Source organism: Eubalaena glacialis, chromosome 14, assembly GCF_028564815.1.
Source record: "Eubalaena glacialis isolate mEubGla1 chromosome 14, mEubGla1.1.hap2.+ XY, whole genome shotgun sequence".
Classification (NCBI taxonomy): domain Eukaryota; kingdom Metazoa; phylum Chordata; class Mammalia; order Artiodactyla; family Balaenidae; genus Eubalaena; species Eubalaena glacialis.
The window spans coordinates 31,831,919-31,857,826 of NC_083729.1; the positions used below are offsets into that span (position 1 = coordinate 31,831,919).

Consider the following 25,908-nt stretch of genomic DNA (forward strand, 5'->3'; position numbering starts at 1 on the left):
CACAGTTTGCCTAATGAGCCGCATTTTCTGAGCTGTCATTGGGGCAATTTCCACTTTCTCTGATACTTCATTTTCCTGCGGTGTCTTTGAGCTGTTGAATTGCTCAGATTAAGACAAGCTTCTGTGCCCTTTCACGTGTTAGTTTGTTGTCCATGCTGCAAGAATATGGAGGAATCATAAACCGTCCCGAAGGAGGCCCTGATGTATTATGCAAAGCCTTTGCCACATTGCTATAGGAGGAATCTGCCAGGAAACTCCCAGTCGGCATTTCTTGCCCAGACACCTCAGGTTATGTGACTGCAACATTCCAAATGTGCATTTCAGTATCAGGTCATGAGAGGGCAACTTGTTTTGTGACAAGTAGTGATATAGGCAGAAAATACTTACCAGCCTATAGATCAGAGATTCTTAACCAGGCACGCATCACTGGACTTCAGAGGTTCTGGGAACACACACATTGTGTGTGTGTGTGTGTGTGTGTGTGTGTGTGTGTGTGTGTGTGTGTGTGTGTGTGTGTGTGTGTGTGTGCATTTTCTTGGAGAGAGAGCCCATAACTTTTATAACATTCTCAAAGGAGTCCATGATTCAGAAAACACTTTAAAAACCATTGTTCTAGATTTAAAAATCACTAAGAGAGAAAGTTTCAAAAAATAAAAACAAAATTTTAAAAATTCTTTGTAATGAAAATGTCAATGCCCCCTGGAGGCAGGAATGCACTTTCCTTTGGTATTAATGACTTAAACTATAATGAATAATTGTTTTCTCTGTTCTCTGTATTTCTGGAGTGTTTGTGTGTGTGTGTGTGTGTGTGTGTAACAGAGTGAGCAGTAACTATGTGCCAGGTGCTGGTCTAGAGATACGACCTCCTTCATAGCATTCTCTCAATTAAACATCACAGTATCTGTATTAGGTAGATACCAATATTAGCTCCATTTTATAAGTGGGGAAATTGAATCTTACAGAGGCATAGAAACTTACCAAGGTCAGTTAGCAAGTCTGTCTAAATCCTAAGACATCTTACATAGATTTGTAATCAACATATAGGACAAATCATAGAAAATAATTTTCAAATAACATACTTAATATTTTTAAAAACATTTCTTCTTTAAAAAAATTAATTAATTTTTTTTTTTTATGGCTACGTTGGGTCTTCATTGCTGTGCGTGGGCTTTCTCTAGTTGCGGCGAGTGGGGGCTACTCTTTTCATTGCGGTGCGCAGGCTTCTCATTGGGGGGGCCTCTCTTGTTGCGGAGCATGGGCTCTAGGCATGTGGGCTTCAGTAGTTAAGTTGTGGCACGTGGGCTTTGTTGCTCCTGCGGCATGTGGGATGTTCCCAGACCAGGGATCGAACCCGTGTCCCCTGCATTGGCAGGCGGATTCTTAACCCCTGCGCCACCAGGGAAGTCCCAGAAACATTTCTTTTTTAAGGGAGAAAAAATTATTAGAGAAAATTTCTTCCCTCCACCAAACTTTTCTACAAAGTCTGTGCCAGATTTTCTTTTGCTTTCTTTTCTCTTTTCTCAAAATGATTTTTAATTGTAATTATAAACAGGAGTTACCGGTGCTGAGGACTGTCTGGAGGGACTCTGGTTTTCTTCCAATAACACTGTACTTGTGTTATTGGGTTGTGTGAAGATGAGCTAGAAAGGGGACCTGCCAGGAAAGAAGGGGCTAAAAAATGAATAAACATGAAGATTCAGTGACTCTTGCAGTGACCATCTGTTCATCTTCTCAGAGAGTCAGGCACTAGGGCCACCAGGTAGGGAAAAGAGCTATTTCAGATGATGCGAAGTTAAAAGCATTGAATTAAAATTCACCCTGGGCGAATTTTCTCAGTCAGATACTGAGAAGAGTGTTCATGTCCAGATGTCACACAGAAAACCATTTCAGTAGTCAGTGTTTGATCAGGAGTTCATAAGGACTAATTTACCTTCTACTCTGTTTCTTAAGTCTTTTGCCCAAAAAATCAAGTCAGAGCTAGGAGCCCAAAGGACAAATGTAATATAACTGTCTTGCCTTCACTCCAAATACGGACAACAAGAGTCCATTCCTGTGACAGATTTAATGCCTTGTGACAGAGATCTGGAATGTTAGAGAATCTTGTTTCCAATAATCAGGTCTACATCATCTTCTTGCAAGAATGAGGCAGCTGTAGTTGCCAGAGTGATATTCACATGACCACTCTTGTCATTCACGGATGACAGTAGTCCTGTGCCTTGTCCAGTTAGCCAATCCTGACTTACCTTTCAAGGTTAGCCTCCTGTCACCACCTCTGGAAAACCTTTCCTGACCCTCCTGGCTGCATTAGGTGCTGCTGCTCTCTGCTCCATCAGAGCCCTTTGAATGCCATTCTTGTTGCATTTGTCATACTCTCCTGTAAGTTTTTATTTTTTTGTCTGTCTTTCATCAGATTCTAAGTTCCCTGGGGTCAGTTTAATGCCTGGTGCATAAAATATACTCAAACATGTGTGAACTAGCAAATATATATTTGTTTTTCCCCCATCCAAAAGTAATTGCAAGGATTAGTGTTCTTAAGGTAGAATCATCTAAAGGGACTTCTGTCAAAATCTGTCACCTCCTGTCTTGTCAAATCGAGTGCCAAGAGGTGAAAACATGCCAAGGCAGTACACTAGTTATCTATTGCTATGTAATAAATTACTCCCACTTTATTATCTCTTACTGTTTCTGGTAAGAAACAGTGGTCAGGAATTTAGACAGGGCATATCTTGTCTCTACGTATGATGTCTAGGACCTCTGCTGGAAGGTTAGAGCAGGGTCTGGAATCATCAGAAGGCTCATTCACTTGCATGGCTGGCAGTTGATGCTGGCTATTGGTTGGGTGCTGTCAGCCAGAAAACCCCACACATGGCCTTTCAATGTGACTTGAGCTTCCTTACAACATGGCGGCCGGAACCAAGAGCAAACGTCCTGAGGCAGAGAGGGCCAGGGCAAAGCCACTTTGTATTTATAACCTGGCCTCAGAAATCACATAGCATCACTTGTACCACATTCTATTGGTTGAGGCAGTTACAAAGGTCCATCCAGACTTAAGGGAGGGAAAAAAGACTTCACCTAACACTGAAGGAGTGTCAACATCACATTGTAAGTAGAGCCTGTGGGATGAATATATCCTGGTGTGGCCATCTTTGAAAAATGCAGTATGCCACAAGCAGTCATGGGGAAAAGGTCGAGCGCCTGTAAGACTCCTTCATGTGAGATAAGAGATATGAATCAAAGCAGATGGATTTCATGAAGGCAGTGAGTTTTTCCTGTACTTCCAGAGGGCAGGTAATTATAACTCTGTCAGGAATGAGGAGCTAGAGGAAGATTTAAGGCCTTGTGACAGACATCTGGAATGCTAGAGTCCTGTTTCCACTGCTCAGGTCTACATCATCTTCTTGCAAGAATGAGTCAGCTGTAGTTGCCAGGGTGACACTCACGTGAGCTGTCTTTGTTGAGGTCCTCTGTAGACTTGACCTTATTCCTGGCTCACTGTCACTCCAACATTACTCTTATCATAATTCTACATTATTTCATTATCCATATTGATGATACCCTGACCTTTTAGCTTCTTGACGTCCTCTCCCAATGATCTCGTCCTCCAAGGTTTTCAGCTACTCACTCCTATGATCTTTGAGTCATACCCTTGACTTTATCACTACCTCTTACTGCAGCCTTTTATGATCACTATTTATGATGTTTGTTTCAGCTTCAATAATTCTTCAGTGCCACAAGAACCCATAGTCACTTGATCCTACCACCCTTTCACTGTTCACCTCCTCCCCTACTAAGATCAAAAGTCCATCATTAGAATCACCCCTTTTCATATGCTCTCCACTCCCTCGCCCTCTCCTTTTTCTTTGTATTCTCCTAACAAAGCCCAACCCTGACTAATCCTACCCACCCATAGCCTCTACAGCTGCCACCATACAGCACTGGTCTCACTCAAAATTCATGACAGTAACCTCAAGTGGGTCCTTAGTGGGGCCTGCAGTCAGACTTTCCCTGAAATAGGGAAGCAGAAGTACTGCCTCAGGCCACTCCCCCAGAGCTGTAACCCCACACCTTCGGGTCAGAGCCCACCATCTGCCAGGCATTGCTGCTCAGACCTAAACGCACACCCAGCCAGCCTTATTCAGGACAATAAGAAATCCTCATCTGAAAACGGCTTCTCTCTGCTGACACCACAGCTTTCTGGTGGCTTCAAAACCAAAGTCTGGTGATGTGACATCCTCTCTGAAGGCACCCTTTCCATTTTGGCTTCATTTTCTGTACACTCAGCGTTGCTGAGAGAGCTATTTTGACATCTCCTTCTATTCTTAGCACCAAAGCACAAACTCACATATGTAGATAAACTGAAATTGAAAGAACTGCACATTCATTCTCCAAAGTCTTAGAAAAATCAAGAGTACTTGAGGGCTGGGGGTGCGAGGGGCTGTACCCAAGTCACTCCAGGGTGAGGTGGAGAGTGCCTGAGTAGGGGCCTGGAGGCTGTGACACTATGCAGATGTGTCACCTTGGGCAAGTCCCTTTAGCCGTCTGGGTTCCAACCTCATCTGCAAAGCGAGGGTACTAGATGAGGTAATTCCTAAGGTCCTTTCTAGATCTTTCATTCTGACTTTGTCACAGGATGCTACAACATTCACATTTGCCCTTTTTTTTTCCCCTTTACTTCATTCATTCATCAGGTTTTCAGTCAAGTAAAGGCTCTGTTTAATGCTCAGAGGGTCAAAAATCGGTAGGACACAATCCCTGCCCTCTAGGGGCTCACATTCCTTACGGATATAAAGCTTGATATAATCCTATAGCTATGCCTTAATGGGATGAATGTCTTGGAGAAAGTATGTTCAAAGTGGGATGAACAAAGTAGAAAAGGGGATTAGTTCTGGCTGTGGAGGATACAGTCCCTCACAGAGGAAATAGCATTAGAGAATAAGCATTCTTTTTTTTTTTTTTTTTTTAATTTATTTTTGGCTGTGTTGGGTCTTCGTTGATACGCGCAGGCTTTCTCTAGTTGCAGCGAGCGGGGACTACTCTTCATTGCGGTGCACGGGCTTCTCATTGCGGTGGCTTCTCTTGTTGTGGAGCACGGGCTCTAGGCGCGCGGGCCTCAGCAGTTGTGGCACGTGGGCTCTAGAGCGCAGGCTCAGTAGTTGTGGCACACAGGCTTAGTTGCTCTGCAGCATGTGGGATCTCCCCAGACCAGGGATCGAACCCGTGTCCCCTGCATTGGCAGGCAGATTCCCATCCACTGCGCCACCAGGGAAGCCCGAGAATAAGCATTCTTAAATGACCTGGTGGGCTTTGCTGGAGTGGGGTGGGGGAGCCCAGAAACGTCATTCCAGTTACAAGAAAGGGTCCAAAGACATAGTGAATCTGGGAGACAAATTCTAAGTTTCCCATATGCCCGACCAGTAAGTGCATGAGGGAGTGTGTCAGGGCATGAGGCTGGAAAAGACAGATTGGAACCTTCTCTTTTTCTTCTCATTCAGCAAAAATCTCTTTTTACAATTATCCCAAGTGTCTAAATTTTAAGTCAGGGCTTCTCTGCCGTTCTTGAAGTCTTACCCTCTCTAAGCTCTGCTTTGTGTTATATATATATTTCCTGAAATTTAGCCCTTTTATTTATGCCATCCTCCTGAAAATGTTCAAACATATCATGTATCAAATATTTCCATGCAATGTATAGGGCGGCAAATAATAGCAGCTTTGTTTTACAGAGAGAAAAGCTAAAGTAAACATTGATTGCTCAGTATCATAGACTGCTCAGTATCAGGTTAACAGACATGAAATATGCCCTGGGTCCTTCCTTCATGAAAATTCCATGACTTTCTTATTTCTTTAAAGTCAAGAAAAGTAAGTAATTGATTGACTGACCCGGGCGATCACATTGGGACTGTTTTAAGGGTTCGATTTTGAGTCAAATATGGCTTTAAGAAAGAACTAAATATTGTGAGCACCATTTAAAGTTAGGGAAGAAAGCATAACATAAATTACCACTCGGAATATGGGTTGGTAAGATTAAAATCTTCTTGAGCCCATGAGAACAGCTGCTTCTTTTTCCCAGTCTAATTGCTTCATAAGGAAACACTGTTGGCTTTTTTAAAGTCAGCGTGGGAGATAGTTGGTCACCCAGACTTCACAGGACAGTAGCGCCCCGGTGGGTCACTACCATCCAGGATTTGGCCTTCGAGATCCAAAAAGTTCAGCCATCCTCCAGAACTGCTCAGGGTTTAGAGGACTGACTGAACTCAGACAAGGTGTATGTTTATAAAGCAAGCTCTTTATATTGTGTCTCTAGCACCATCTACTGGGAAACAAAAGTGCCTTTATTAGAATTACATTAGAATGTGTCAGAAACCCAACTGGGAGCAAAGAGGAGAAAAGGGGAGGAAGAAGTTCAGAAGATTCTAAGAAACAGAGAATTAAGTATATTATATTGAAGTGACTTGTATATAGATGTAACCACTAAAACAAAAACACAAACTTTCTAAATTATCAGGAACAAACACAGACCACATTGTAAAAGATTTTTTTTTAAAAAAGCGAGTAGAATTCATAAACACAGAAAGCATACCATAAAATATAATGACAAACTAAGAACAATTAGAATATACGTGTCATCTTAATGCTATAAAACGCCCCTATTAAACAGTCTCTCAGATTAAATCACAAAGCAAAACCCAACAGAATGCTGTTTACAAACCAAGTGACTCAGAAAGTTTGAAAATACAAGAATTCAAAAGCAAACCAAGCAAGTGAAAGCCAAAGTAGCAGGGGGTCTCAATGTAAACACCAGAAAAGGCTGATTTCAGGACAGAAAACATTCTGTTTTCTAAAGGATGCAATTCACAATGGAAGTTCACCAAAAAATGACCATATCTAAGACCATGAAAAAAACCTCAGGCAGTTTCACAAAATACAACACAGCCAATACTGACCTAGAAATGTTTTTTTTTTTTTTCCTAGAAATGTTTTAACTCTCTCTTAATAATTCTTGGATCAAAAAGGAAGTCAAACCCCAAAACTAAGGATATTTAGAAAATAAATAATATAATTATTTATGTATAATGGAAATATATACATAACATATAGGAATATATAGTAAGCAAATATTATATTACAATTATCTATAATGGAAACTCCTACATGTGATATAGTTAAAGTAATACTCAGAAAATTTTAGCACTACTTATATTAATCAAAAATTGTGAAATTAAATGAATTAGGCATCTAATGCAGATATTTGAAAAAGAATAATAAAATAAACCCAAGAGAACAAAAGAAAAATTAACAAAAATAAAAGAAATTATAATTTTGAAAAGAATCAGAAAAGGTAGTACTCATAAATCCAAGAGCTGCTTCATTGGAGGGAAAATACCCCCCAATAAAACAGATACAGCATAGCTAATCTATTCAGTCCACAGAATTAGATATGAGCATAGGCAAATAACCACAGACAGATGAAACTGAAAGGATCATAAATTATTTCTTTCCTCAACTCTTTGCAAATAAACATGAGAGTAATATAGATGAAATGGATAATTTTCTAGGAAAATATATAAATTTGCAATTGTGACCTCAAAAAGAAATTTTAAATAGATTATCATAGAAAAAATAGAGAAAAGTATAGAGTTGTCTAATGAAATACCTAGGAATAAATTTAGCAACAACCTCCAAGATAAACTGAGTGAAAAGTTCAAGGTGGAAACAGGCTGTGAGTTTGTGGATGTGCATGGACGTGCACTTAAATGCTTGGATATCCTTGTAGTATCTCTGGAAGGTGCATGAGAAACAAGTGACAATGGTTGCTTCTGTTGAAGGAAACTGGATCTGTAGGGAACAAAGACGAGAGAAATTCTTTTCACTGTAGAGTACGACTTTGTACCTTTTACATTTGTTATCTTTTAAATTGATTACATGTGTAAATATTACCTACTCAAGAATTCTTTTTTGGAAAAGGAGAACCAAGATAAAGGAAATAGATGCTTTTAAAGGATGTTTCAAAAAGAATACCACTTAACTTTTCCTAAAGCTGACTCTGGTAAGAGAAGGATCCTCTTGGTTAAACAGTGGACACCAGACACTAGGATGGTCTTAGCCAGGCCTCCGTGTCTCCCTCAGGAGCTCTGGAACCCAGGCACCCTCGCGGCTCTGTGTGAACTCAAAGACCCCAGTCCTCACGTGCCAAAAAGACTACATTTCTGAGCAGAAGTTCTGAGTTAAGGAAAGGATACCCCCTTTTCACCCAAAGACAGGACATTCATGTTTCTTAGTATTTAGGAACTCACAGAAGCAGAACCAAATGCTTTAAATGGCTAAAAGTCAGTTCTCTTTTTCCTATGTAATTTTTTAATGGTAAGGTACAAGCTCCTCATTTTTCTTAGCCTCCTAAGATTCCAGCCCCACTTTGCATGCTATATCTCTCCTCTAAAAATAGCAGAAACCAAGTTCCTAAAACATTACCCATCTGACCGCATGAAAGGAAAAATAACTCTCACCCTGAAAGAGTATGTTAAACACCTAATGTCTGTACTTACCTTCAAAATATATGATTCAGGTCTGGGACAATACAAAAACTTTTAAATGTACTAAACTGTATCATTGTGTAAGGCTCTGAAACAGAGTCCCTTTCCTCTTTCCCCCTCAAGAAAGACTGGCCAGATTGCCTGGCCTGCTGCAGAGGAACCTGGGATTCTTTGTATTTGGGGAAGATCCTAGGACCAGGGGCTTCTCACTCCTAAGTGGGTCATACTTTTAGGGGGTGGGATGGGGTGCACCTCTGCCATCATCTGTTCCTAGGGTTTTCTAGGTGAGCTGCTCAGAGCTTGTACTGGCTTCACTCTGGCTTTTATATATATGTATTTTATGTTGTATACAGTTGACCCTTGAACAGTGCGGAGGTTGGGGCACTAACCCTCCATGCAGTCGAAAATCCACCTATAACTTTACAGTTGGCCCTCCAAATCTGCAGATTCAACCAATCAAGGACAGTGTAGGGACTTTCCTGGTGGCGCAGTGGTTAAGAATCCGCCTGCCAATGCAGGGGACACGGGTTCGATCCCTGGTCCAGGAAGATCCCACATGCCGCAGAGCAACTAAGCCTGTGCGCCACAACTGCCGAGCCTGCACGTCTAGAGCCCGTGAGCCACAACAAGAGAAGCTGCCGCAATGAGAAGCCCGCACACTGCAACGAAGAGTAGCTCCTGCTCTCCACACTAGACAAAAGCCCATGTGCAGCAATGCAGCCAAAAAAAATAAAATTAAAAATTAAAAAAAAAAGACAGTGTAGTACTGTAGTATGTATTACTGAAAAAAATCCATGTATAAGTGGACCCGTGCATTTCAAAACCATGTTGTTCAAGGGTCAACGGTATATGTATATTTATTTTATGTGTGTGTGTGTGCGCGCACTTGTATTTATTGAGCTTCCCTCTGAAATAAAAAATTCTGCAGGAATGGGGTAGGGGGTGAAAGTCAGTGATTTAGTCCAGCTTATTTGTTGCACAGATGAAAAACCCCAGGCTCAGAGAAGTGATTTCATCTAACTTTACTTAATCTCTTTCCTCATCTGAGGCATTCTACCCTGCAACTGCTACTACTGCTGCTGCTGCTGCTGCTATTACAGTACACACACACACACTACCACCTTGCACTTAAGCTGTTTCCTCCACATCGATTATTCTTCAACCTTCTTCACCCATTCAACCTATGACCTCACCTCAAGTCTCAGCTCAACTAATAAACTTTTATCCATGAAATCTCCCCAGTCTGCCACATCTAAGCCAACCCAGTCACACTGCCTGTCTTCTTTCTTACAGCTGTGCCTCTATGGGAGCACTCTTCACACTCTGTGGTTATGAGCGGCTTATACGTCCTCTCCCTCCTTCAGACTGCAAGCAGCTTAAAAAGGCAGGTCCTGTCTCATCTATGTATCAGCTCTGCCCAGCAGAGTGCCTGGCATACAGTAGGTGTTTAATGTGATGATCGATCAGACGAGTGACTGTGAATAGGCTCCTAGTCCATTGCCCTGGCTCTGTCATACTCCAGAAACATGCCTACGAGGAGGAATTCTTCCGCACATTCCCTGGGCTTTCTTAACTGAGCTAAATTCAGAATATTTGTGTACGTTGTTTGAGATGGCTCAGCCTAGCATCTAGGGAAGAACAGATCTGAAAGTTGGGAAGAGAATGAAAGGTGATAAAGCAAAATGGCACAATATTCAGAAGAATGTAAAACCCATGTTATAGCCTTTTGGCAAGCATGTCTAGAGGACTCTTGAGAAATTTGCTCTCTCCCTTGGATCTCCAGAGAAATTACTCACAAGATAACGCTAATTCGTCTTTTTCACCCTCAAAGCCCTGATTTTTTTTTTTTTTTTGGCTGCACCGCGTGGCTTGCAGGATTTTAGTTCCCCAACCAGGGGTCAAAACCCAGGCCCTCGGCAATGAGAGTGCAGAGCCCTCACCACTGGACCGCCAGGGAATTTCCTCAAAGCCCTGATTTCTTGTTCAGTGGTTTTAGTAGAGCAGAAGATGTGGCAAATTATTTTCACATATTTTATCAACTCTAAGATGCCATCAGTTGTAAAGTTCACCATTATTTTACATTCCATGAAGGAAAAAAAACACCTCTGCCAGTTAAACCATGACATGACATGATTTCAGAGATTTTAAAATATGAAAATGAGGGAATTCCTTGGCAGTCCAGTGGACTCCGCGCTTTCACTGTCGGGGCCCAGGTTCGATCCCATGGGGGGAACTAAGATTCTGCAAGCCGAGTGGAATTATAATATATATATAAAATATATATATATATATAAATATATATATTTTATAGCCTATATATATATATGAGAAAATGAGTGTCTTAAATTGAGGAAATATGGTATATCAATATCACAGGTTGTTGTTTGATGATATCAAGTTGTGTGGGTCTCAGTCTCATCTGTTACATGAGCAGTTTGGACCAGATGAGCTCTGAGAACCCTTCTGGTCCCAACACCCTTGAGTTCTGTAACACCACGAAGGGATAGTCTTGACTGGACATCATTTGTTGTGTAATAACCACCAAGATGGGGCTCCCATCCAGATTCCTTCTGTGCTTTGCCCTTTAAGAGTTGAGGGTCTTCACACTGCAGTGTCCTCCCTCAGGATTGGTCACCCACCCACATCATTGAAAAGAGGCTTCAGAATGTCCCACCTTGATAAGAACAAATATACTTATTAGAGGTTGAGGAATCTGGCTTACACATAGGAAGGGGGTGGTGCTTGCCAACTATAACTCCTCCAAGAAGCACTCCTAGAGACACAAAGCTTTCATTCAAAGGATTGACTCTGGGCTTCCCTGGTGGCGCAGTGGTTAAGAATCCACTTGCCAATGCAGGGGACATGGGTTTGAGCCCTGGTCCGGGAAGATCCCACATGCTGCGGAGCAACAAAGCCCGTGTGCCACAACTACTGAGCCTGCGCTCTAGAGCCCGCGAGCCACAACTACTGAGCCCGTGTGCCGCAACTACTGAAACCCGCGAGCCTAGAGCCTGTGCTCCAGAACAAGAGAAGCCACCGCAATGAAAAGACTGCACATTGCAACGAAGAGTAGCCCCTGCTCGCCGCAACTAGAGAAAGCCCGCGCACAGCAATGAAGACCCAACGCAGCCTAAATAAATAAATAAATAAATAAACAAACAAACAAAGGATTGACTCTAAAATTGGCTAATAGTAGAGTGACCATACATCCTAGTTTCCCCCCAACTGTCCCGGTTAACTCATTTGTCCCAGTGTTGTTATTAACAGTTCCCTCTATGTTTCAAGTCTACAGACTGATCAGGGAAGTGATTGGGGAAGAGTGGCTACCAGTGTCACTTTGGCTAATAATGGCCCCAAATGGTTCGAAAATCACTAATCTCAGGAACACTGTTATCATCTGGTTAGCCAGTACCAGGTATTAATGCTCAGTTATGAGCCCTGGGATATTTCAGCATTAAAGCAAGAAATGTCAACAAGGTGATTGACTCAATGGTTAGGACAACCATCACCCTTTATCCAACTTATTCCTTAACGGAAATTATGCATTTCCTTGATTTTTGTACTTTGTTCACGCTTGAATGATTCTGAGTGTTATAGCTACTGCATCTTGCAGTCAGTAACATTTTACAATTAAGGAGATCCAATAATTTATTATTCTTAGGATCTGGACTCCTACCTCCTTTACAACTTGAAATGAAGGCTGGGAGGGTAGAACCAGTGGGTCTTTAGGATATAAAGATTTTATTTAGGCATTTGTCACTCTTTTTTCTGCCTCTTCCCACCAGGAGAAGTTGCTCCAGTGCAGGGAACTGCATTTGACCTGAGGAAGCCAGTGGAGCTTGGAAAACACCTGCAGGAGTTCCACATGAATGGCTTTGACCACAATTTCTGTCTGAAGGGATCTAAAGAAAAGCGTTTTTGTGCACGGTAGGCACTTTTCATTTGCTGCCTGTACTTTGCATTTGCCTTTCATTTGTTGGGAAGAAAAGATACCAACTCCTATTTGAGGAGCTTTTCCTCTGCCATATTAATGCCATTTACTATGCTACAGGGGACCAACTACCACATCCTATGTGCCTTTTCAAAGCTCCTATTCCATAGGTGAATACATCTCCCCCCTCCCCCATCATACCGTTTTCCCTGTGCCCCTACCTGGCATCCTGTCTCTTTGCTTCCCCTCTCCCCATCTCTGCCTGTTCTCTAAGGCCCTTTTTTTGTTAGAAGCCCCAACTCCTCCTGACTGAAGTCACCTCTGCTTTCCATGAACTTCCAGAGTCCTTCGTCCTTTCTTGACTTTTGATGTATGATTTGCCTACTTCCATGACAAGCTGGAGGTTGCATTTCCCTTATAGCACTCACCACCTCCAGCCTTGTCTGACAGGCATCTCTGTCCACACCCTCCTTCTCACTAAATTCCAAGTACCTTGTGCCATCTTATCTTTGTGAATCTCTACCTTTACCCTAACACCCTAATACCATGCTCGGCACTAGCAAATAATTAATAAATGTTTGCAGAATGAACGGGTCTTAAATAAAGCAGAGAAAATAATTTAAGCTCTAACAGAAACAGAAAGAACTTCAAAAGCCTTCTCTTGCTCAGAGCCCCAGCACCAAGACCCCAGCTGTGTTCTTCTAGCTCAAGCCTGCTTTTCTCCTCTGTCCCTCCTATTCACATTTCTCTTTCCACGGCCCCCACGTGAGGAGAACTTCCGACCTCCCTGCCACTATTCAAATCCTGGCCTTTCTCTTTCCAAACATCTTTCCCCGAACCTCTTGGTTGACTACACATTGTGGGGATGTCTTACCTCGGTAAGTCTGTAAGACCCAGCCTTTCTTTATCTATATATCCCTTTGACCCCAAGTATAGGACCAGGTGGGTACTCTCCCATCTGTAGAGGCCTGTTTTTTTTAAAAAAGGAAACAATTTGGCAGAAACCCAGAACAGATCTATTCTGCGGGGGATCTGGCTAAAGAGCCCTGCCTGCTCTAGCCCCAAGGGTGGCGGGCAGTTTAATTTGGAGAAGCATCTATTCTCTTTCAGAAGACATAGCTGGTTGTCTTGCCAGACCAAGCAGAGAGCTCCACCTCTTTATGAGAAAGTATCCCAGCCTAACTGTCTCCAACCTGGCCGCCCCCGACACACACAAACATATCTGACCGGGGTGAGTCCCTTTTGCCCTTCCCCAGAGAAGCCAAGCTCAGAGTGAGAAGTTGCTATTGGGGATCCTCAAAACCACCTACTCATGCCTCACCTAAGAGGCTGCGAGAAGTTCCCGCCATGCCCTTCTTACCTTTGTCTCCTCCGTATATGTTGCCCCTGCTCTGTAACTGGGTCTGATTCCTGTCTCAGAGCTGCTTCCCAGCTTTTCCCTGTCTGCTTTTCCACCCTGGACCTATATATATGTGGTCTGGCTTTATCCCTAGGGTCCATCATGCTGGAAGCGGGCGGGTACTGGAAGTGTACACCACCCAGCCGGGTGTCCAGTTTTATACGGGCAACTTCCTGGATGGCACACTGAAGGGCAAGAGTGGAGCAGTCTATCCCAAACACTCCGGTTTCTGCCTTGAGACCCAGAACTGGCCTGATGCAGTCAATCAGGTAAGTCTACAAGCCAGCTTGTTAGAGTGGTGGTGTGTCCAAGGTCACACTGGATGACAGAGGTCATAACACTCAAGTCAGACTTGATCTGTATGATTCAAAAATCTGTGTATGTTCTCTTCTCCAAGTCATGAACAACACAGGAAACCACATTACTAAGATGGCATTTACATGTTAAAAAAAAATCTATTATTTTCTGAAACCACAGTGTTAAGATGATCCTCCAAATCTTTTCATCCTGTTTACTTCCTCATAACTTTCTTTTCTAGCTATTTTATAGAGTAATGCTCCTCAAAGCTCCAGCCCATAATAAGATGCTTGTAGCTTGCACCAGAATGTAAATCAACCCTGCTTCCTTAAGAAAGTCTTGCTGTGATAGTGTTTAGTGATGTGGTTGATTTTCATTCTGGTTCAAGTTCTTTATCTCATTGCAAACCAATAATAAACAGTTCTTACACTGGCGACTGGTTCACAGAACTGGTCTAGAGACCAGTCCAAAAGCCATCCTGAATGGTTAAGGGTGCAACCTGGGCTGGCAAGGTGTAACCTGTATTGTTTTCCCCTTCACAGCCCCACTTCCCTCCTGTGTTGCTGAAGCCTGGTGAGGAGTATGACCACACCACTTGGTTCAAGTTTTCTGTGGCTTAAGGAAGTGTAAAGATGTGACCTGCTCCAGGGCCAGGCTGGGAGCCCCTTCAGCAGCCTGTCACCTATGCAGAGATGAGATGAAGATTTAGAGGCTTTAAAAGTGATCCTGTGAATTAAAATCATACAAATGGTAGCTGTCATGATAGTCAGTCTGAATAGATTCCTTCCCAAAGACTGGCTCCAGGCCAGGTCTAAAGATCAGCTCTGTTCTCCGTGCAGTGAAGAGGACCCAGCCATCAATGTCATCATCTAAGCCTTGACCGTAGCCCAGAAGTGGTAACTGAGCTCCTTGTGTTGGCTCCATCTCGCCATTCTGCCTCTTTCTTTTCTACTTTTCACCCTTTCTTTCTTTGATCCTACTCTCATTCCTTTTCTTTTTCCTCCTTCTCTACCTTACACCACCTTGCACTGTGCACTTTGGAGTTTTCATAGGTCACTTAGCTCATTCAACCTGCTGGCAGAAGGACCTCTCTGCCCCGATACGGCAACAGATAATGGAGAAGTGAGCCAGCTGAGGCTTAGAGGGGATAAATGACCCACCTAAAGGCACAGAGCTAGGAAAAATTTTAGCCAGGACTCGAGGTCAGGTCATGTGAGTTCAAGTCCCCTTTGCCTCCACTCGTCTTCCAGAGCATTCCGAGTGTCACTGATGGGCAAAGGGGGGTCTGACCCTCACTCTGTTAGAGCCATCCTTTCTTCCCAGATTCACTTTTATAAGAAGCTTTAGTCTGTCTCTGAGCCTACAGATGGTGTGACTTAAAGTGCAAGATCAAAATGTCCAGGAAGAATCTGTAAATTTGATTCTCTGCCTTTGGGGTTAACTGAGAAAGCCCAGCCCAGCCAAGGCATGGGAAGGAAGCCATGGAGACAGGAGTTGTGTTAGTGTGAGGAGGGCCTTGACTGAGGATTGCACATTGCACCGAGAACAGATGTTGTGTTACGTAGATCAGCCTGGGCTTCCCTCCTTTCCTGAATAACTGAATCATCAGTGATGGGTTTGGGTTGGTGGTTTTTAGAGAAATGTATCTTATACTATTATACACTAATAATCGGTTGAAATAAAATCAAAATCTGCATCTTCAGAAAACTCCCAGTTTCTTCACTTATCTTTAGATCTGTCAGGCATGGACCTTTGGGAAATGGACCAAATATAAACGGTGTGTTCTGGATTCTACCATACTCTCCAATACAGCCCCAGCATCTTCCTAGAGGAACACTACTTAAATGGCAGCCTATGGAAATTCCTATACTTCCCCTCTCTCTTAGCAACAAAAATAAACCAGAGTGTTTATTTTTTAACTCATTTCAGCATGGATTTTCTGAGTACCTATTGTGTACACAGTTCTCTCCTGGGTTTAAGGGGTTCAAGAGGTAATGTCCAAGATGTAGTTATGTCCCTTAGAGATATCACAGTCTCTCTGGGGAAAACAAGACTAATAGTAACAACCAGATGATGTAGAATTGCACCATGACAGAGCTGGGAGCCCTGAGCACTAACTTTGCTCCTGGCTTTTACTCCATGGGCAAACAGTCTAATTTCATTTGGCCTCAGTTTTCTCACCTGTAAGGCAAAGGGATTCGACTGTAATTATCTGGAAGGTGAGTATATGTCTGCAGGTTGGAACTAAAGCTAGCCACTAGTGCAATTCATGTGAGGTGGTGAAAACAAACATGGTACTCAATACGGAAAACACCATATATAACTACAGAATTATTAAAGCCTTGTTGAAAATGCAAATATCCACTCAAATGCAACCCCCTCCCCCAAGAGTAAGTCTCCAGGTCCCCAGGAATCCATGCCTTCTTTGTAGAGTCCATACAACCCTCTACCCACAACCAGACTAGTGCTGTATTATTCTGAGTACCGATCTTTCACAGGTGAGCATATTATTGACTTCAGTTCAACATCTATGGATTCCTGTTTGTTTCAAATTCATATGACACAAGTTCTTATTATTAACTGTAAGATTTTCATTTTTCCAGTTCCCATTCATTTTGCCTAACAAGGTAAGATGCGGTCCAGTGGTTAAGACACACTTCCAGTGCAGAGGGTGCAGGTTCAATCCCTGGTCAGGGAACTGAGATCCCACATGTGGCCAAAAAAAAAAAAAAAAGTAGAACTTGAAAAAATACAGAATTACCAGAAGAAAGGAGGGAAGCACAGCATATACCCTCTTCCCTAGCCAGTTCCCATTATAACCATTTTAAACAACTGGATCACAGTTTGCAATGGGCTTTTTGGATATTTTCAACAGGACTGCAGTCCTTTTCCAAACGAGGAATTTATCTTCAAGTTCCAACTTCTCCAATTACTCAAATCATAATTAAACTCTCAGATGGTCTGGGTAGCACTGCCAGCTACAGCTGGCAGTGTAGGGAAGTCAGCAAATCCTCTCTTCAAATGTAGAAGGAAATTGACAAAACAGTTCCAGTGCTCTGGGAACTGACCCAAAACATACAACCCAAGACACGTTTATGTTTGAAAAACTGAACTTTGAGTAGGAACAGTGGAAGACTGTGGCATCCTTGCCTGGGGCTGCTCCCATTCCCTTTATTCCCCCAGCTCAGTCACTGTGGAGCTTCTGCCAGAGCAAAACAGAACACGAAGACCAGAAGATTGCTATGGTCAGAAGGCGGGGGAGGTTCTCATTTTGGAGTGGTAGGTGATATCCATGCCCAACTGCTTTGTCAATAAAAATAATGATCTTGGTGCTACGAGAGCTGGGAGGGTTGATGGCTCTACTAGCCTGAGTTTGCAATTATGGTTGGAGCAAGCAGATTTCTGGGTGATCAGAGGCTACACACATACATAGCAGAGACCAGAGAGGGCCAAGCTATTCATACACTCCTAGCCAACCCTGAGGCCGCATACATGTGCAGAGGAAATTAAAAGGGACTTAGCAAAAAGAAAACAGACTTGAAAACAGCCTAAACACTGAATCAACTCCCTACCTTCACATAGATCCATCAGCAGACGGCAGAAATCTGGTTGAGGTGTCTGAGCACGACGACCATCCAGTTGCTAACCACTAAGCAAGCTATGCAGACACAGGGCAACCCCTACAAAGCTGAGCTTAAAAATAAACACAGGGACCTCCCTGGTGGTCCAGTGGTTAAGACTCTGCACTTCCACTGCAGGGGCATGGGTTCGATCCCTGGTCAGGGAACTAAGATCCCGCATGCTGCTTGGCACGGCTAAAAAAAAAAACTCTGCGGAGTCCTATAGGACAGGGGTCCCTGACCCCTGGGCTGCACAGCAGGAGGTGAGCGGTGGGCGAGCCAGCAGAGCTTCATCTGCCGCTCCCCATCACTTGCATTCCCGCCTGAACCATCCCCCGCCCACCCCCACCCCCCACCCCAGGTCCACGGAAAAGTTGTCTTCCACAAAACTGGTCCCTGGTGCCAAAAAGGTTGGGGACCACTGCTGTAGGGAATAAAACTTGTTTTTAAAGAAAAAGAAACTATTAAAAATAAACACAAGAATGTTTTCAGAAATAACAAAAATCACTGAATAGAGATTACAAAAAAGAACCAAGCGAAATTCTGAGGTTGAAATGTACAGTAACAAATGACAATTCCAACTACAGAGGCTCAGAAGCAGATTAAAGATGGCAGAAAAAAAAAAGTGAACTTGAAGACAGATCAATAGCAATTACTCAATCTGAAAAACAGAAAAAAAAGACTGAAGAAAATGGAAGAGAACCTCAGAGATCTGTGGCACAACAATAAGCACATCAACATATGTGTAATGGAGGTCCCAAAGGTAAAGGGACAGAAAAATATTTCAAAAATTAATGGCAAGAAACTCCCCAAATTTGATGAAAACCATTAATCTATACATCCAACAAGTTCAATAACTCCAACAAGGATAAATACAAAGAGATCCCCACCTAGATATGTCATATTTATTTATTTGGGCGGGGGCGCTGCGTTGGGTCTTCGTTGCTGCGCACGGGCTTCTTATTGCGATGGATTCTCTTGTTGCAGAGCATGGGCTCTAGGCGCAAGGGCTTCAGTAGTTGTGGTGCAAAGGCTTAGTTGCTCCACGGCATGTGGGATCTTCCCGGAGCAGGGATCGAACCCGTGTCCCCTGCATTGGCAGGTGGATTCTTAACCACTGAGCCACCAGGGAAGTCCCAGATACGTCATATTTAAACTGTTAAATGCCAAAAAGCAAAAAGAAAATTTGAAAGCAAGAGAAAGAAGCCTCGTCACTACGGAAGACCACCAGTACAATTAACATCTGACTTCTCATCTGAAACAATGGAGTCCAGGAGGCAGTAGAATGACATAGTCAATGTGCTTAAAGACCAAGGATTCTATACCACCCAAAACTACCCTTCAAATGCAAAAGTGAAATACAAACATTCCCAGATAGGGACTTCCCTGGTGGTCCAGTGGTTGAGACTTCGCCTTCCAATGCAGGTGGTGCGGGTTCGATCCCTGGTTGGGGAGCTAAGATCCCACATGCCTTGGGGCCAAAAAACCAAAACATAAAACAGATGCAATATTGTAACAAATTCAATAAAGACTTTAAAAAAGATGGTCCCCATCAAAAAAAATCTTAAAAAAAAAAAAAAAATTTCCCAGATAAACAATTAGAAAACTCATTGCTAGCAGAGCTGTCTTACAAGAAATACTAGAGGAAGTCTTTCATGCTGAAATGAAATTAAGACAGTAACTCGAATCCATGGAAAGAAATGAAGAATATCAGAAACGGTATATCTTCTCATCTTTTCTTTAAAAGACGTAAGGTTGTATGAGGCAATAATTAAACACTGTATCATTGAGTTTATAATATACAATATAGCACAGGGAGGGAAGTTCAAGAAAAGAAAATATACTGGAGCAAAATTTCTATATTTTACCAGAATATTAATCTGAAGTAGGGACTTCCCTGGTGGCGCAGTCATTAAGAGTCCACCTGCCAATGCAGGGGACACGGGTTAGATCCCTGGTCCGGGAAGATCCCACATGCCACAGAGCAACTAAGCCTGTGTGCCACAACTACCGAGCCTGTGCTCTAGAGCCCGAGAGCCACAACTACTGAGCCTGCATGCTGCAACTACTGAAGCCCGCAAGCCTAGAGCCCATGCTCCGCAACGAGAGAAGCCACCTCAACGAGAAGCCCGCACACCGCAACGAAGAGTAGCCCCTGCTCGCCGCAACCAGAGAAAGCCAGCGAGCAGCAACAAAGACCCAACACAGCCATAAATAAATAAATAAATAAATAAATAAACTGAAGATTATGATAAATTAAGAGCCAACCACTAAGGAAATAACTCAAAAATACAGTGGAAAAAAAAAATCAATAGGAATTTAAATAGTACACTAAAAAAATGTTTAATACAAAAGAAAGCCATAAAAGGAGGAAGAGAAAAAGACAGGAGACATATAGAAAATAACAAAATGGCAATTATAAATCCAACCATATCAATATTCTATATGTAGATGGTTTAAACAAACCAAAAGGCGGTTTGTCAGACTGAATTAAAAAGCAAGATCGAGCAACTAACTACAGTTGATCCTTGAAGTACCCCACCACCATGACCACCAGGTCAAAAATCTACATGTAACTACAGTCAGCCATCTGCATCTGTGGTTCTGCATCTGCGGACCACGTAGGTATGTAGAATCTATTGAAAAAATATACACGTGTAAGTGGACCATGTTGGTCAAACCCACGCTGTTCAAGGGTCAACTGTATACGTACCAATAAGCTGAAAGTAAATGGAAGGAAAAAATATACCACACAAACATTAATCATAAAATAGGCACAGTGGCTATATTAATATTAAAAAAAATAGACTTTAAAACAAGAAAGAGTACTAGAGAGATATTTTATAAGGATAAAAACATCAATATATCAGGAAGATATAACAATTATAAATGTATATAAATGCATGCATGCAATAGAGCCTTAGATGCTTTGAAGCAATTGTGACGAGAGGCCATGTCTGGAGTTGACTTAGTGTTGGATATAACCCAATAGTTCTGATAAATACTCCTTCAAATCTCTTGAACAGAATGTTAACTTTTTAAAAAATGAGTATTTCTTTGAGCACAGTGACCTCTACTGGCACTAATATAAACCCCTTTTTCATAGAAAGGTTCCATTCCCACATACGGTCATTTGTTTAGAGAAAGGATCAGAGAATCCTAGAGGATCTATTGTAGAATCCTCCTTTGAATCACATGTGCGTACTGCTAACTTTCTAATAGCAATAAGCTAGGCCAGTCTGTCTAATAACTAGTGAAGTAGGAGCTGGTTAGCACTAGTCTTTAAGCAGTTTTCAATTTTGGTTGTATATTAGAATCACCAAGGGAGATTTTTAGAATATTAATGCCCAAGCTTCACCCTCAGCAACTGATTTCATTAGAATGTTTTTAAAGCTCCCTGGGTGATCCTAATTTGTAACCAGGCCTGAGAACCACTGCCCTAGTGTAAAAGCTTTCCTCATTATTGCCTCATAACATTCACCAGTATTTTAAGTGCATTAGTGTGTTTAGCTAGAATTTGCTCTCTAGCTTCAGGAAGTACTTCCTCAAGAATGAGTCACAGAGAAACAATCTTCCCAGATCAAAAGTATGTCTTGGTAAGGCCCTGGCAACCCTACCAATAATCCTGGTACTCAAGATCTTCAGAGATAATTATTTTGAAGACTGTAAACAGTTAAAGAGAAATGTGGGAATTCCCTGGTGGTCCAGTGGTTAGGACTCCAGGCTTTGACTGATGAGGGTGTGGGTTCAAACCCTGGTCGGGGAACTAAGATCCTGAGAGCCGTGCAGCGTGGCCAAAAAAAAAGAGAGAAAGAGAAATGTCTAAACCAGGTGTTGGCAAACATTTTCTTTAAAGGTCAAGAGAGTAAATATTTTAAGCTTTGTGACACTTAGTCTGCAATTACTCAACTCAGCCACTGTAACACAAAAAGTCACAGGGTACCTGTTCTTAGGCAAAGGAATTCTTGTTATATAGGGGCCCAGAAACTCTGGTGATGGTCCAACAATGTCAATGACCAAGATAAACAGACCCATCTACCTTTACCTCTGCCACAGAGATTATTTCTTTACAGTCAGACTTTTTATTCTTAGCAGCGAAAGGATTCATTTTCTAGAATCCAGATTTCTTAAAGATATATTATAAACCGAGATAAAAACAGGGTCTTTGTATAGAATCACATCCAGCCATCTTCAAGCTTCAGTCACTAAGAACGCAGGGAATCTACAGAGGTGGAGAGGACATAACCTTAGGCATCTGACAGTCATAAGAAATGGATGACTTGACCTTCCTTATGTAGGTTAAGCTGACTCACCTAGGCTCACCAGTTCTTGGGGTGTTAGTAAGTTTGTACCCTTTCTGCAGAGAACTTTCTGCACAGAAATTCCCCACACCCTTTCTGGGCAGAACTCTCAGCGTTAACCCAGATGAGGGGATAAAAACCTTGCACCAGAGTTGCAGAGTAGAGCTGGGCATTGTAAATAGCAGCCTAAGGATCTAAATCCCCTGCAGGCAGATTCAGACAGGAGTCAGTCTTACAGGTAGCTAAACTGAAAAAATGGACTTTTAATTGAAATGGTGATTAATTATAAAGGTCTCACAGGAGAGAGGAGGTTCCAATTTTCTGTTTGGTTTAATAGATTAGAATTCATTCATTCATCCATGAATTCACTTTTCATTCATCAGATATTTAAGTGTTAATAAGCACTAGGCAATGAAGAAACAGAACAAGGCCTGGTACCTGCTGTCACAATTTGTCTTGTGGTAGCATACCGACGGAGAAGTAAACAGGCAATTACAGTCTCCTACTATAGACAGTGTGTTGAGAGCAAGGGAACCTAAACCAGACCTGAACACACGGCAATTTAGAGTGGGGGGAAAACATGTATTTTACCACAATTAAAACAAGCTATGCTGAGACACCATTTTTCAACACAAGATTGGTAAAAATCAACAAGGTTGACAGCCCACCATGTGGTTACACCATGTGTACCAAATGAGCAATGTCAGAGAGAAACAGGCACTCCTATCCATTTCCACCAGGGCAAATAGTACCTAGCAAAAATATAAATGCACGGAGCCTTTGACCCAGCAATTCAACTTCTGGGAATTATCCTAGATACAGGGTCACATGTGCAATGTATTGTACAAGGTTATTTACTGCAGCATTATAATAGTAATTAGAAACAACCCTCATATCCATTAGTAGGGAACTGATTCAATTCCTGTCACTCTTTGCTCAAAAACTCTCCCAAGGAAAACAGCGAGTCCCTCCCAAAGGACACAAAGTCCTACATGATCTATATCTTACATCCCTTCCCTTCCTATGCCATCTCTTCCCACGCTCCCCTCTGTTCACTTCCTACTGGCTTCCTTACCCTCCAACAGCTCAGACTACTTTAGGGCCTTTGCATCAACGGTGCCCTCCGAAGGTGGTGTAACTGTCTCTCTGGCTCCAGTGTTGTTGCTGTCAGAGGCCTCCTGAGACCACCCTTTACGCGACAGCAACCAATCCCCTGTCCTTTCTGTTCCATCATTCTCCCTATCAGTTATTACCCACCTGATATTTGTTCATTTTGTCTCTCCAGAACTCCAGCTCCATGAAGATAAAGACTTTGTTCACTTCTATATTCCAAAGCTAGTAGTACCTGGCACATTGAAGGGGCACAAAAGTTTAATGCATAAATTATGCACCATCCAAGCAACTAAATAGTATGCAACTTAAAAAAAAAAGTGCCATTTTTACTTATACGAAAGATCTCCAAGATATTAAATGAGAAAAACAAGGTGTATGTATTTTGTGTTAAAAGAAAAAAGGAAAGTGGGAATTCCCTGGCGGTCCAGTGGTTAGGACTGAGCTTTCACTGCTGGGGTCCAGGTTCAATCCCTGGTCAGGGAACTAATATCCCACAAACCACACGGTGTGGCTAAAAAAAAAAAAAAAAAAATCTATGTGTACTCAGGCTATGTAACTGACAACAATAGTTGCCTTTAGGGAGGTAACTGGGCAGCTGAGAGTCAGGGGTAGGGAGTCTTCTCACTGTATACACATCGAGTATATTACCAAATCAAAAAATGGAAAATAGGTTGGGCCAGCAGCCTGTGGGAAAAGTAAAAAGCATTAAGTTTGAGAAGTGGCCTTGACGGCTGTGCTCTAGAACTACCTTTCTATCTAGCATCTTTTCCCCATTAAGTCTGGAAAGAAAATAGCTTATTAACTAGGACAAAGGGTTATTTTGTTCTTTTACTTCCTGACTCTTCCATAATGTGGTCTTGTTTTAAGGGAGCAGAAAGGTGCTTTGATTAAAAAAGTTAGGGCTTTGAAACCATTAAGTAGGAATCAAACTTTTCCTACCTTTTAGCTGGTTAATAGTACGATATTGTTACCAATCTCCCTAAGCCCATTTCCTCTTGTATGAGATGGGGTTTTTAACAGTATTAATTTGTTGTGAGGATTGACAATGTCCTTTGACATTTTTTACTAGAATGGTATCCTAAAGGTGCTTTTCTTCCCCACCTTTTAGATCCGGATATAACAGCTTTAATACTACCATACCTTAAACCTAGGCATCTTTGTCTCATTTCTTCGGCTTGTCACCAGTTCTCACCACCCTCCGAACACTCCAACACCAGCCAGGCCCCGAGTATTTCTTGCTACTTTGACCTTCTTTGCCTTCGTGTCTTTCCAGCTAAAAAATTATGCATACATCTTTTAGGCTATACTATACAGCCCTCCCCTGCAAAAGTCTCCAAGCAATTGTTGCTCACTCAAAGCCAGATCTAATGAATTCTTTGCTCCTGTCCTTCACTGATAACTCATTGCCAACATGTCAGTTTCAGAGCTTTCAATTCCTACTTAAGCTTAATATATCCTGGAAATCACTGCGTTCCTTTAGACTTTGAGATAGGCTACACAAAGACAAAAACCACAATCCCACACTACCATTCATTTAACCCAAAGTCACAAATTGATGGTATTTCAAGACCCCCTCAAATTTTATTCTTTGTCCTTAGGAGAGGGGACATGGTAAAATGTTAGGACCACACTTTAACTTGATACTTAGCTTAATTCAAAGCCCAAAGGAGAACTACCAACGTGGAGTCATGAGTTATGCTTTACCTACCTCTATACCTAGGAGAACCAAGGTAAGGTTCATTGCCCAAAGCACTCAATGTCTGATGTGTTCAATTAGCTACCAATCAATGCCAGGTTAATAATTTAGAAGCAATGAGTTTAGACCAGCACTTTTCAAGTCAATCACAATCAATTTAGCAGTCCCAACCTCTAAACAAAAAAAAGGTGCACTAAACCAATGTATCATTTTAAGATGTATACTAAACACAGGGGTACAGAGTTGCAGTCAAGGGTACAAAAGGTGTTGGTCTATATACACCCAGTATTCCCTTTCCCATAAGGGTAAATAGAATTTTCTGTGCTTGTTTCTTAAAATCATTTTTGCCCCTAATCCCTCCTCCATATCATTTTTACCCTTTCACACTAATCTCTAGGATGCTGCTAGTAATCCATCCCAAAGCTACAGGATGTTTCCTACTCTTGGCTCAGAACTCCCACTTCCAAAAATTGAATATCAGGACTGTTTATTCTCTGCAGATTTATTGTTGAGTAATCTTATCTTTATATAATACAGAACAATTAAAGCTGACCAAGTGCAACAAATAAGCCTGCTGATTACACACATAGCTTTATACCAACCATAAAACGCAGCCAGTTGTCAAAATTCCAAAAACAGAACATCCAAACTTCCAACATACTAATGATCATTCAGACCAGTAAATAAATTTGAGGCAGATCAGTGTTCCCAAATTGTAAAGTTATCCAATAACTCTGTTTAAAAGCATAAAAAACAAGGGCAGACAGCTGTGCCACCAGCACTAAATTTTTTTGCACCAAAAGCTTGACCAGAAAACTCAAAATTGTTACTGCCCTACGATACTTAAGATATTTGAAGTCCAAATAAAGAATCTACTGGCTCTAACATTCTAAAGTTTACCAGATGCTACCAAAAAATAACTACATGAGGTGTTGCTAAATATAGGTTGGATTTACAAAACTAGTCTTTTTAACATTTCTGATTGACATCTTTAATTACTTTGCACCAGCCTGGCAAAATAAG

The 25,908-nt window shown here is 42.0% G+C and overlaps 1 protein-coding gene and 1 long non-coding RNA gene across 4 annotated transcripts in view; one reads left to right on the forward strand and one right to left on the reverse strand.

The window, feature by feature from the left end:
• The window catches only part of GALM (galactose mutarotase), a 103,367-nt gene extending 87,505 nt beyond the window's left edge, over positions 1-15,862 (forward strand). For all 3 annotated transcript variants that reach the window (XM_061210551.1, XM_061210552.1, XM_061210550.1), the window contains 3 exons: positions 12,314-12,455; positions 13,953-14,127; positions 14,698-15,862. In XM_061210551.1, coding sequence (XP_061066534.1) covers positions 12,314-12,455; positions 13,953-14,127; positions 14,698-14,775 — 395 coding nt within the window. In that variant the 3' untranslated portion in view covers positions 14,776-15,862. The remainder of the gene's footprint in view (positions 1-12,313; positions 12,456-13,952; positions 14,128-14,697) is intronic.
• Positions 7,675-24,361, reverse strand: LOC133104758 (uncharacterized). Its single transcript, XR_009703721.1, has 3 exons — positions 24,330-24,361; positions 23,334-23,421; positions 7,675-7,833 (listed from the first exon to the last, which is right to left on the reverse strand). It is a non-coding gene; the product is annotated as an uncharacterized LOC133104758 (long non-coding RNA).
• Between the last annotated feature and the right edge of the window lie 1,547 nt (positions 24,362-25,908).